Consider the following 14162-nt stretch of genomic DNA (forward strand, 5'->3'; position numbering starts at 1 on the left):
GCGAAAGACAGGAGGGCCTGCCGTGATCTGGTCCATGGGGTCGCGAAGAGTCGGACTCGACTGTGCGACTGAACAACAACAAGAGGTGATGGGAAAGACCTCAGCCTAAGATTCTGGAGACCTTACCCTAAGACTCTGGAGAGCCACTGCCAGTCAGAGTAGACAATACTGACCTTGACAGACCAAGGGTCTCATTCAGTATAAGGCGGCTTCAGGTGTTCAGTTGTGCTCAGCTCCCTCCAGCATAGCTGCCAACTGGGAGGAAGGGGAGGTGGGAACAGTGGAAGGGCCCAAGGGCATCCAGGGCTCAAGAGCTCCCAAGAGCTTCCGCCTTGCTTGGAAAAGGACTGAGGGACTGACGTTTTTAAAAGCCCCATAGCAAAGGGTTAACTGCTGAGACAGTTGATGGCTGGAATATTATTTATCCTACTATGTAATTTCTGCATTGTTTAACATGCCATGTCAAGACTTATACTTTATTTCAGATTTGGTTGAGATTTTTACTTGGCTTTAATTTCCACAATCTTAATTCTTATTACATTGCTTACTGGATCTCGCATCCTATTGACTGCATTGATTTACACTGTGTAATCCACCTTAAGTCTCTGCAAATAGGTACAATCTAAGTGAGGAGCAGATTTAGACTGGATAACAGGAACATCTCTCCCAACTGAAAGAACAGTACAGACAATGGATCAAATTGCCCAAGGGGGCCTGTGGGATTTCCGTCCCTGAAGAATTTTTAATGGAACATGGAACAGTCTTTTTCAGGCATACTTTAGGCCTAAGAAAAGTCTACAATAGCAGGATGTTGTAATACAAGACCCACAAGGTCCTTTCCAACTCTGAGCTACCATTATCCTAAATATGGGATACGTCCATTTCATTGAGACCTAGTGTGGTGTAAAAGACTGAGCTGTGAATCAAGATAGTCCTGCTTTACATCACATTTTAGCCTTAAATTCCTCAGGTAGCATTATTGTTTCAGCTGCAGCCCCCTACCCCATCCCTTCATCTGTAAGATGGGGACAATAAAGCGGTACCAAAGGTGACTAAAGCGTGCAAAATGAGAACTGAGAGAATGTGAAATATTCTTATTAATACTGAGAATCTGCGACAGGGACTTTGTGATTTGGGCTGTTAAGTGTTTCTGTCATCCCTTCAGTGATCCTGGCCATTAAACTTTTCCTGTCATCCTCCTCATTTCATAGCCATTATTTCTTTTTAAAGAAACACTAATTTGCCAAACCAGGCACTTGCACGCATCAGAATGAATGGCGGGCAGGGGCCTTCAGCGGAGTTAACCTACTCTGCAAGGCCAGCAAAGTGCCCCACAATGCCAATAAGCAATAAGAAGCGAGCGGCTTTGGGGAGCGTGAGAGGCACTCCTCTAATTTCCAGCCTTCATCAGATAAGACACTGAAACCCAAATAGATTAGATACTGTGCTAAGACTTGGGTAATTAACACCACCAAGGCCTGCAATCCATGGGTAAATAGAACATATCAAATAGAATTACCCGCCAATCCCTCTTAACGCACTTGGAGCCTGGCCCAACAGACATGTTAACATTAATATACACAGTCTTATTAAATGAAGGTCATAAAAGCTGTCAGAGAAGAGAGATGACAAACTACCAGCCCTCAGGAAGTAAAAGGAAGGGTGGCAGAGGATGGAAAAAAGATAGACTGCCATCCCATAATTTACTGATCAGGAACTGTGAGAAATCCTGACAGCTTCCACTGAAGGGACTGGGTTTAGGTTCAAGAATTAATCCTGAGCACACAATAAAGAAAGTAGCACGCAGAGTAAGCCGTATATAACCTCCTTCCTTGCTCTGCTGCGGTTACTTTCATCACTTGATCCTGAATTAAAGAAACATATTCATTCCAATGTGGTGCAAAGAATTTTAATACCTTGAAAAGGCAGAAAACGTCTGCAGAATCCACTTGCATCACACTTTAGAATGAGCCTGTCTTTATTTGCAAGAGTGGTTCACTAGCACTGACTACTGAAATCTCACAAGCCACCGATATACTAATCGATACTTGGCTGACAAGAATGATCCGGAGTTCCCTGGCTCATGTGTGCACTCCTCTTGCACATGTTGCCAAAATTACAAAATAAGAAGCCTTCAACAAACCACTATTTGTTTTGACATCTGAATTCGATTTGATTTTGGTTTAGAATCATGGTCTGGAAGCAAGAAACAAAACGCCCAATTCAGATGTCACAACAAACTGCTGTTTACAGAAGATTCCCTTGATTGCAATTGTGACAGCACAGGAAGAGAAGAGCCCACGAGCTCAAGTACTTTGGATCATTTTCATCACACAAACCTGGGGGTTTGTTGTGATGTCTGAATGTAGCCATCATCTATCTCCATTCCACAACCAGAGAGGAAACAAAATTGTTGCATGGAGAAGGAGGGGAAATATAGGCCTATTATGCATGCATCGCTTACTGCAATTTTTCTGAGCTGTAAGTCTTTAAGCTTGACTTTGGATTCTGTTACTACCTTATGCACCATTTTCCCCCCTTCAATGTATTCATTCTGCAACTACAATTTAAAAAGCATACTTTCTCTAAATTGAGATGGAATTTGTGTGTGTGTGTCCAAAGTTATTTTAAAATTTATGCATTGCAACAGCGCATTGCAACCAATGTTCCCTCTAAGCTGTGGAGTCTTGCGAGCAAAAATTCTACTTTGTGAGCTACTGGCATTAAATATGTGAGTGAGTGATTTTGCTGCTGCATAAATCAGTTTGCTCTGGAGCCATCTGTCCTGAGCTAAGACAAAGTGTGAGCCAGAGGCTAAAAAACTGTGAGCGAGCTCACACTAACTCAGCTTAGAGGGAACACTGATGCACAGTAGTGTCCAGCAAGCGCCTTCCATTTAAATCCTCGTGGTTCAGGTTTTGCACATGCATTTAGCATTAATTGGTTGAATGAAAGGGAACTAAAAGAAAGGCAGACAAACTGGGAAAACCCACTGTTGAAATTGACCAGACTTTTCCTGCAAGTGACAAGCAGCTGTGAAGCCCCATTTTCCATATTGCTGAGCACTAGAGGGATTCTCTGCTGTGTTATTAGCCACTGTGAAAAATGGGAAACAAGTTGAGTGTACAGAATGCATGGTAGAACCCACTGACACTGGCATTGCAAGGTGTGATGGCTGGCAACATGCATGTGCGTGCACCTGTGCAAAGCTGGCTTCAACTCCACCACGTTTTGCACACAGCTGCAATTTGTATGGGGGAGGAGTCCTCTGTCAGAAGCTCTGGAAAGCTGGCTGTCCCATAGCTTCCCAAACTTTTCTTCAAGGAAGGGAGTTGTCGGAGAAATGACTACAGTCCAGAAAGTGCTCCTCTGAGTTCTTCCAAGTTTCCTCCTTTCATTATACCATTACTTGCAGTTAGGATAAGGTGGTGCTGACTCTGGGATTTTGGCTGGGGGCAGGGGGCTTGGGCCTAGTATACTCACTTAACGCAGAAGATATTTTGTTAATTAATTTAAAGTATTTAGATCTTGACTCTCCACAATGCCTGATGGCTTCCTGAAGGTGCAGCTCTGCACTGCCCCCTCCTGCCTCCCAGTTTAAACTGGGTAGCAGGAGAGGGCAGCCCAGCCGGGCTCGCTGTGCCTGCGGTGAGCTGATGGCTCCTTGCACCCACAGCTCTGCACTGCCTTCTCCCACCGCCCAGTGGAAACCACGCAGCGAGAGACGGCAGCCCAGCCAGGAGGAGTCATTTAATTTTTTTTACAAGTGGCATGAGACTAGTGAAGGTCTCATATCACTAGACTCATGCTACTTGTAAAAAAAATGCAAATCAACGAGGGACACACTGATGAATGGCGGAAGGTGCAGAGTGGGCGCAACGACCTCGATGTGGGCAGCGAGTGACCTTTAAGTGGCAGCAAAAGGGCAGTGAGGAATCGAAGGGAATTGATACGCTTTTGAATTGTCTTTGGCTCAGGAGAGAAACAAGGGGAAAATCAGCACAACAGCACCCTCAGAAGACCTGGGAAACTGCGACCAGAAAGCAAACTGAGCACTGGGGGGGGGGGGGAATCGATGCAGAACTAAAAAGAAAACCTAACGGACATGCACGGTGAAAGCAAGGCAAAACACCCGTGCATAATAGCCCATAATAAGAGTTAGGAATAAAGCACTGAATACATTCTACCCATTACTCCATTGCATACCTATCTGGATCATCCCACAGGACTAGAGTCACTCCATTAACTGTTCCTTATATTTATGGTCATTCACAGATGATAGGAAAAGGGGAGACTTTTAACGTATCTTCTACATCTGAATAAAAGAACTCCAGAAAGTGAAACAGGCTGAGATACTAAAGTAGCTCCATTGAGAGAGACAGTCCTGAATGTTCAACACCAGCACGTGCCCCTTCTGAGACAAGCCAGCCTTCCCCATCACCCTTTCAACATTCCAGAACTTGGAGACTCCAACTGGTACAGAAAGCCACAGCTCAGCTGTTATCCGGAGCTAGATGGACACACATATGACTCCCATCCTGCAGGCACTTCAGTGGCTGCCCATCAGTTACCGTGCTCAATTTAAGGGATTAGCTCAATTTAAGGGATTAGCCCTTCATGGCCATGGCCTCTCCCCCTATGCTCCACCATGACAGCTTTGTTCATAAGGGGCAGGGTCTTCTGCAGGTGCCAACCTACAAATGGGCAAAATCAACAATGGTCTGTACACGTGCCTTCGCCGCTGTGGCCCCCACTTTATGGAACAGCCCGCCTGAGGAAGTGAGGAAGGCCTCAACACTCCTGGCTTTCCGCAAACGATGCAAAACTGAATTATTCAAGGGGGGTTTTCTATGCAGGCAATAGAGTTGCCTTGAGTCCAAGTCAGAAAGGTGGACTACAAAAAAATGTAAATAAATAAAAATAAAATTTCCCACTGAGCAGTGAGAATAAACTTTTATCTGCGCGACCAGCCCAAGCCTACCTTGATTATTTTGGGGTCCGTACAGCGGCTGTTGCCATTGCTAGCATGCATCCAGCTGATCTCAGAGGCAGGGCAGTGTTGGCGCAGGGAACACCGCTTTTCAGAAACACACCAGCCACACTCGAATCGCGGATCTGCCTTGAGGCACAGACCACAACTTTCGCGCAGCGCCGAGCATTTGTATAGGTGAGCTGCAACAGGAAAGCACAAATCCTTGCTTACAAAGGGAAGCTGTGCTGAGAACTGCTGAACAGATTCCCCTTGGACTGGTCATTTCTGAAAACGGAAACGTAGAGAATGACTTTCCCCATTCACTTACCTGATCAGCCCAGGAACTTGTTTCCACAACCCACTGAGTGATCAGCCTCATAACTAAATGGGGCCATCAGGGATTTTACCGTGCAGATTCCTAACATCTAGCTCTCAGTCGAGTCAGAATCTAAGACATATCAAGATTAGAAATTTCAGCTGCTTTGAAGTCTGCTGAAGAACTGACATGTCTTCAGTTCCTCTTATGGAAGCCACATTAGTAAAAACAACCTCATTTACATCATTCCACTCTACAGAGTCCATATGCCTTTTACCTCAAAAATGGCTGCTGGTCAGAAAGTGATGTTAATTAGCACAGCCATAGTACAGAGATAAAATTTCTGAGTAACAATATGTCATCTGTGGGGGAGGGATGATCTAACTTGGTGGGCAGAGGAAAATCTATGAAACCAATTCTTATACTCTCACCCCTCAGCCTGCTCCATATCTGCACCAGTAGGGGTTTCTTGGCTCCATTTCTGCTACCAGCTGCCACCAGTGTTCCCTCTAACCTGAGTTAGTGTGAGCTAGCTCACAATCTTGTAGCCTCCAGCTCACAGACTTTTGTCTTCGCTCAGGAAGGATGGCTCCAGAGCAAACTGATTTATGCAGTAGCCAAATCGCTGGCTCACAGCTTTAAAGCCAGTAACTCACGAAGCAGAATTTTTGCTCACAAGACTCCACAGCTTAGAGGGAACATTGGCTGCTACCAGTTCTCTGTGGAGAACCCTTGAAATATCTGAGGAGGTGCTGTTTGTCTCTCCATCCCATTCCCCCATACCCTCACTTACCCTGAATGTTCTGTGGATTATCAATGATGAAGTTCCCATTCCATACCACAGAAAGGTTCACTGGGAGGTCACTGATGTCATTCCCTTCATAGAAATACTGACAGAGAAGATACAACAGGGGCAAGAGTTCATTAGTCACCCTTATATAAAAAAGCACATAACAGGAACAAGAATCAACCCAGAGGGGAGCTTTACATTGTTGTGCCTCTTTTCAAAACGCACCCATCTAAATCCACTGCTGCCTGTGAGCACGGGCAAAAAGCAAGACAGACAGGTCAGACTCAAAACCCTCAAAATTCTCTTCCTCCAATAGCAACACAATTTTCCTTGCATTCCCAGTTTCATGCTGTATCCCATAATTCTGCTAGTTAAAATACCTTAAAAAAAAAAAGGTCTATGGTCCAATACCTTCCCCAAGGGCCTGGAGAGTTTTGAGAGATTGGGGTGGGTGGGGGCATCACTAGCGGCAGCAGAATAATTCTACTCAGATTACACACTTAATATTTTGATGTCACAGAATTTATATTACCTTGATGTAGAACTTGGATTTTTAAAGGACAACCAGAATATATACAACCCAAAACAAATTGAATTTCAAAGTCTCCAATGTTACAGCAGTTTTAGTGTACAACTCATGTGCAATGGTGTCAGCAAATACATAAAATAACAACTGATACTATTGGATTCTATTGAGCATTCATCAGCATAGAGTGATATTCAGAGGTTTGCTCCTCAGATGAGAGACGCAGGAGCATTTTGTGACAAATGGTGTAAAATGAACAACGGTGACACCTAAAACTAAGCAACAGTTGAAACCATCGCTTTTTGCTCTCCAGAGCTGGCAATATTGGATTCCGCCTTCACGGGAGTACAGGAAATAAAGCTCCCATATAGGAAATGAAAATGTAAGAGACCTAAGGCGGGCCAGGTCTCTGGGAGGGCTGGTAGTTGAGAGACACAAATTTGGAATTATATCTCCATCCGACAGCACATGCCCCTGCCCTTCCTCTCGAGTACTGAAAGATACACCCAATCTCTAGCCCAAGCCAAACTTCTGGCAGCCCCATCAATATTCCCTCCACAGTGCCTGCACGCGTGCGGAGGCTTAATCGATACGAAGACAGGAAGGCAGTCGGAACCTTCCCTGACAGCTAATGACCTCCTTCGGCGAGAGATTCTCCGCTTCTCTCTGGAGAAAATGACAGGCGTGTCAGGAGAGATTAAATGAAAGATTCATGGCTTGCTGGAGTTTGTTAGGGAGCCCTGGATGCTACAGAATCAGCTCTCTGCAGTTTGGAACTCCCCCCTCCCTCCAGGAACCCATGACTGTGAACTGTCTTGTGGCACAAGCATCACAGCAGCATGTGTCCATCCCCCTCTACTTCTCCCTATGACAAAGTCAAGTCTCCTGTTCCCCAACTAAACTCCCAGTTTCCGTTCCTTGGCTTTTTTTCAAAGGCTTTTCTGTGTTTAATTCAGTGATAACTGATATCTATAAAGCATTCATATAAAAACACAAAACTTGCACTTAATACAGACTGAAGGGTAACCCCCCTATAAAAAAACCCTCCCTAGCAAAAGTGAAAAGGGTGTTTCAAGTAGTATTATAAATACTGCATGGATTTAAAATCCCATAGTCTTTAAAGTCTAGTTATTGCAAAAGAACACCTTCATAAACCATAAACCATTTTTTTAAAGAACATCGTGAACATATGTTTACATCTGAAGGTTTGGTTCCAAACAGGGAAATGCAGGTATGACTGGCCCAAATCTCTCTCTCTCTGGTCTATCACTCACATACATCTTACTGCAGATTTTCGGAGCAGTAAGCCTTTAATCTTGATTTAGGATTCTGTGCCCACCTTACACACCATTCTTTTTCCTTTGGTTGTGTTTATTCTGCAGCTACAATTTAAAAATATACTTTCCTAAATTAAGGTGGAACATCACTTGTGACATGTGGGGGGTGGAATCCAAAGTTCTTTTAAAATTTACACAGTTTCCCTATTGGAGCTGCACAGTAGTGTCCAGCAAGTGCCTTCCATTTAAATCCTTGTGGTTCACGTTTCACACATGCATTTTAGCCTTAGTTCACTGCATGAAAGGGAACAGAAAGGAATGCAGGCAAAGGGGGAAAACCAATGTTGAAACTGACTAGATTTTTTTTGAAACTGAGAAACAGCTGCAAAGCCCCATTTTTCATATTGCCGAGCGCTAAGGCTCTGCTGTGTTGTCAGCTACTGTGAAGAATGGGAAAGAGTCCCATGATCTCATAACATGGGGGAACATGCTGAGTGTACAGAATGTATGGCACTGACACTGGCCTTGCAAGCTGAGATTGTTTGCTCTGTGTGTGTGTGTGTGTGTGTACGTGTGTGTGTGCACACCTGTGTAAAGTCAACTGTAACTCCACCATGCTTTGCACAGGGCTGCAATTTGTATGGGGGAGGAGTCCTCTGGCAGAAGCTCTGGAGAGCTTTTTTAGTCTTGTCCCACTAAATTGGGGGGGGGGAATTGGGGGTTATTTTTGCTGATGCCCAAGTGCAGCTGCATAGTAATGCTAATTTCCCGCTATTTCTTGCAAATTTGCATGGTTTTCTCTTTGTACTTCTCTAATTTGATCCTGCACACTGGTTGTGATCTTGGCCATTTTTTAGAGCCTGACCTGTGCAGATTGCACTCTGTCCTCCAAATACATTGATCCTAAGTGATTCTTCAGTGTGGGGGTTTGCAGAAGGTCCATGTGGCTCAGTCACCATTTTAATGTTAGGCTTCCGGAGACTGCCAAAATGGTTCCTCCCACCAAACTTTGTTCACTAAAGCATGAAAGGGAAAAATGTTTTCAGAGCTTTAGGTTTCCCATCCCAGTATCTGTCTCTCTTTACATCTCAGGTCAATTTCATTCTGCGTTGATTGAAAATATGACATAACATAATAAGAAGGTTCTCTTTCGAAATACAGGTTTGAGTATCATACTTAAGTTCAGCTGAGCCTTTTATTTCCTATAACACAGGTCAAGTTACACAACATTTACCCATATAACATAATCTTATATTTGGCTTCAGTAATCGTTTCCCAGTTAAATTTATCTATTGTTATTTTGTCTAAAATTGGGTTCCATTTATCTATTGGGTTATAGAATTCACATTCATTCTGATCATTATTAGCGTCGATAGAAAATTTTTCTAATAAAAAAAATTCCCAAACTTTGTGTAGCCATTGGTTTAGGGTAGGTGGGTGTTTGTCTTTCCAATTTTTTGCAATAGCTACTTTGGCTGCTGTGATTAAAATATTTATTAATTGTTTATGAATTGTAGGGGGGCTATCTGAAGGCCATAAATTGAGCAGCAACAGAGCTGGATCTAACGGTATGTCATATCCAGTAAGTGTCTTAATATGTAGTGTAATTTGTTTCCAGAATTGAAGAATTTTTTCACAGCTCCACCAATTGTGTATAAACGTGGCTTTTTTTCCACAAAGTTTCCAATAAAAAGGAGAAACCTGTGCATACGTGTGGGCCAGTTTAACTGAAGTTAAGTACCATCTAAAAAGTACTTTGACCGATGCTTCTTGAATAAGTAAGGATTTTGAAAGTGTTGTTTGTGTTTTCCAGATGTTTTTCCATTGGTCATCAGTGAACTTTCGCTGAAGATCTTTGTGCCATGCAAATTGATAGCTGTGGTGTTTATTGGTATAAGAGTCCAGAAGTTGTTTATAAACTTTTGAAATAAGGCCTTTTTTTATATAAGGTTTGAATAATAAAGTTTCAAAATCTGTAAGAGAGTTTTTAATAGTTTGTTTAAATGTAGTTGTTTTGATTAGGTGTTTAAGTTGTAAATATTCAAACCATTTAACCTGTGTTCTAAATTTTCTCTCCAGGTCTGTTTTTGAAAGTAAACTGCCTTTATGAAGCACATCTTTAATTCTTGTGATGTTCGTCCATCTCCAAGTAAGGTAAGTAAGGTTTTTTGCTGGTAAAAACCAGGATTGTCTCATTCTGTGTTGATGATCTCCCCCCCTATTTTGTTTGCATGCATCACTGAAATCCCTTTCCCCCCCTTGCACTGGGAACGCTGCCATTTGCCTCTTCTCTGATCCCCCTTTCAAGTCAATACCAGCAGGAAATAAAACCTCATGCAGCTCCTTATAAACTCCTCCCCCATTATTTTAATTCAGCAATCCAACACTAGCAATAGTCTCATATCGTTAGACTAATGCCGCTTTCCAAAAAAATTAAAAACAAGTGGAAAATAGAGTTTGTACACCGGTGAAGGGGGGAAAGATGGTGGAAGGTGCAGAGTGGGCGGAATGACCTTGATGTGGGCGGGGGGGGTGACCTTCGAGGGGCGGCAAAATGGTGGGGGGAAATCTGAGGGATTCTGTACACTTTTGAATTACCTTCAGCTTGGAAGGGGAACAAGGGGAAAATCAGCACAAAAACACTCTCAGAAAACCTGGGGAAACAGTGAACAGAAATCAAACTGAGTGCTGAAGGGAGGACAATCAATGCAGAACGACAAAGAAAACCCAACAGATATGGACAGTGAAAGTGAGGGGAAACACCCATGCAGAATAGGATTCCACTCTCTACAATATTCTCCCATGAGTAAAATGTAGCCACCTAAGGGTAGCAAAGATGACAGTCAGTGATGCCCAATTATTTTGCTAGAAGGAACAAGAAGGGTTGATTCAGTCAAATTTTCTTTTTGTATCCAATGACTACATACAAGTGAGCAGGACATCAGCTTTCACATTTGCTGCTGGATTTGATCAAAATTACGATTCTGTACAAATCGCCATAGTTACTCCTAGGCCTCCACTAAGCCTAGGTCAGTGTTTCACCAGGCTTTCACAGCTACTGGGCCTCTCCTGAGGAAGGTAATTTATGGGACCCAGGTCATTTTCGCTCCTGGAGGAAAAGCTGTATTACTGGGCAGCAACAACATACAGCTCAGCGACTGAGGCCAGTAACTGAAAAGTGCTGGGGGGGGGGGCTGTGTGCAAGTGGAGGGCTAGTATCTGGGACCGACACCTCCCATAATAATCTATAGTCACCTTCCCAGAGTTCCATCAGGTTCCAATAGCTAGGATTGCCAGATCTGGGGTTGGAAAATACCTGGAGATTTTGGGGATGGAACCTGAGGAGGGTGGGGTTTGGGGAGGGGAGGGACTTCTATGGGGTATAATGCCATACAAAGCGGCCATTTTCTCCAGGTGAACTTATCTCTGTCACCTGGAGATCAGTTGTAATCTCAGGAGATCTCCAGCTACCTAATCTAAATGAAAATCAGGATATAAATACACACACACATACATACACACATAACCACACAAACTAACTCTGCTGTCCTCTCAATATTCCAGATAAAATCAACAAGACAATATTAACAAGACAGGTCAGCCCTGGCATGGCTTGAAGTCCTTCTCAGAGGCCACTTGCCAACTATGACCTCCTTGAATTCTTATACATAGCAAAGGCCTTGGCTCCATAAATTCTAAGCAACTTCCCACATGCTACACAACAGAAGGCCCAGGAAAGTCCAGCTGTGTATGGTACAACTTCCATTAACCAAATAGCCCAGGGAACACTAAAATATTAATCAAAAATGCTGAAAAATGCATTGCTAAGGTCTGTGTGCACAAGGTGAATATGATCACAAGAATTTGCAGATAACTGATGTTTGTATGACAGAGGAGGAGGGTTTCTGCATACATTTTCATCCCATTTCTTTGTAGTTCTGTCCCACTAATTAGAGATAAGAAGCCCCCTACAAGAATAACCCAGGAAGCTAGGTAGATTTGCATTATGGAGAAGCGACCATCATTCGGTAAGTGGGAAGTATGGGGGGGTGGGGGGCAGCAGAGAAAGATTTAGCTGTGACGAGCAGCGTGGCAGCATAAGTGAAATTGGCATTTTCAATTTGTACTCTGACATGTCTCATTTGGGGCCCTGGCATCTCAGGAAGGCATACAGCCTGCAGCTGTCCGAAACACTTATTTGCATTTCTCTGCCCTGGCTCCTTTTGGAAATGAGTTCCCTTCTGATTCGGGTGGGGGGCTTGGTAGATTATTTAACTCTTCACTTACTTGCCCTGAAGCAAATAACTCACACAAAAGGAAGGGAGGGATGAAATTCACAGGGCTGCCTCAGATAATACATGCTCTCCATCCTTAGAAGATCCTTCCCAGAGGTAATGAAGATGTATGGAGATTCGCAGCAACATATGGCACAGGAGAATGATAGAAACAAAATGAAAGTTCACAACCCAAGCAATGAATATTCAAGACAAAAGTGTCTCGCAGCCACTGGGCGTACAGCTAATACAGAGGGAAAGAACCGAAGGATCATTAAGGGCTGTAAGCCATCCTGACTGTTTATAAAACACATTTCATTTTATTGTCAACAATATTGAGATTTTAACCTGGAAATAAGCTTCTACTAATCTCACAATAGGGATAGTGAGGGGTGGTCACCTACATTCTTTCCTTCATATCCTGCCTATGAACAAGGGTTGTTACATCATTCTGTTGTGTTTCTCCAGCTGGAAATACAATGGATTGTTGTGGCTGTTGCCAGTCTTAGAGCTCTTCCCCCCCCCCCTCAACTTCTACCTGGTGCGAGAGAGAGATACTGGTACACAGTGGCAATGATTAGGCCATGCCTAGGGGCCTGTAGGAAACTGTTACTGACTACAGGCAACCTGGCAAGTACCTCATTAAGGAGGCTAAGTTGAGCCCACAAGAATGTTCAAATGGTGATCTTCATTCCCACTGCAGACCATGAAATGGTTAGAACACAGATTGTCATTCATTGTGATGACTCAGTTGGCTCAAGAATCACATCTAATATTGCCTAGAGACCTCAATGTTGTTTACCATGTGCTTGAACAACTTTTAAAATCTCTCTTGAACTCCAAGTATTTTGCCAGACTGCACCACCTAAACAAAGCAATTGTAGGGTAGGAAAGAGAAGTCTAGTGCACCTTGTGATATGTGCCAGCCAAGAAGACCTAGAGATGTAATTCCCTCTTGCCCGCCTTTTTTGTGGGGAAGGGGGTTGAAATTTGGGAGGAAACTGAAACATATGTAATACTTACTTATCTATCAAACCTAAACTTCTTCTACTGAACGGACAATATAAAAGCATAATTTATAACTTGATGGCATGTAAAATGGTACTATTTGGCATATTTACAAAATTCAGAATTATAAATACCTTCGTTTTCTGTAAGAAAAATTGCAAGTATACCCCATACTTAAGAAAGAGTTCTTGTTGATATTATGGCTGGGAGAGGATGGAGAGTGCCGGAGATAAAACTGGTGACCGGAAATAACATACCAATGACTCCCTCCCAGAACCAGGAAGCATCTACAGACTTTTCTTCGTTGTTAGCAAATGCACTGCACCCTCTAATGGATCAGATGACTACTTTCAACACCAAGCTAGATAATGTGCAAAAACAATTAAAGCAGATGGATAAGAGAACCTTAGCAACCGAGAAAACTCTGAAAAAGATGGAAAAACAGACTGAGAGTATTAATAAAAGAGTGGATGAAGCAGAGAAGGAGAGATCCTCAGATAAAAGGCAACTAATACAGCTCCAGCTGGAAAGATCCATGTATGTTCTATGTTTCCATAGGATACCTGAAGAATGAGGACTTAAAGGAACTCTTGGCGGTTGCCTTGGCCCCACTAATGGATTATAAACAAGAAGACTTAATTAAGGAAATGGATGTGGCGTACGGGACTTATCCGGATTTTATAAAGAAAAATAAACTTCCAGGGGAAACTTACTTAAAATTCACAAAACGATCAACCAGAGAACTGGTGCTACAGCCAACAATGGGGAAATCCTTAAAAATCAAGAATGAAGAGTTAAAAATTTTGAAAGACATTCCATTTGAAGAAAATGGAGGAAATTATACAAGATGCTTACTCTCTCCCTGCAAAAAAAGGGAACACCGTATAGATGGCTATTTCCGGAAGGGCTGAGTTTTAATTACCAGGATAAAAAATATAAAATTGACCCCAAAGCGGAAGCAGAAAGATTTATGGATCAAATGTTTAATGTAAAAAAGAA

General features: G+C 43.0%; 1 protein-coding gene across 1 annotated transcript in view; it reads right to left on the reverse strand.

Moving 5' to 3' along the window:
* PLXNA1 (plexin A1) overlaps positions 1 to 14162 on the reverse strand; it is a 354542-nt gene that overhangs the window by 84931 nt on the left and 255449 nt on the right. Inside the window, exons 10-11 of the mRNA XM_015409413.1 lie at positions 6082 to 6178; positions 4982 to 5172 (exon numbers count right to left, since the gene is read on the reverse strand). Of these exons, the coding sequence (XP_015264899.1) occupies positions 4982 to 5172; positions 6082 to 6178 (288 nt within the window). The remainder of the gene's footprint in view (positions 1 to 4981; positions 5173 to 6081; positions 6179 to 14162) is intronic.

This window comes from Gekko japonicus, unplaced genomic scaffold (assembly GCF_001447785.1).
Source record: "Gekko japonicus isolate JY-2015 unplaced genomic scaffold, Gekko_japonicus_V1.1 scaffold762, whole genome shotgun sequence".
In the NCBI taxonomy this organism is placed as follows: domain Eukaryota; kingdom Metazoa; phylum Chordata; class Lepidosauria; order Squamata; family Gekkonidae; genus Gekko; species Gekko japonicus.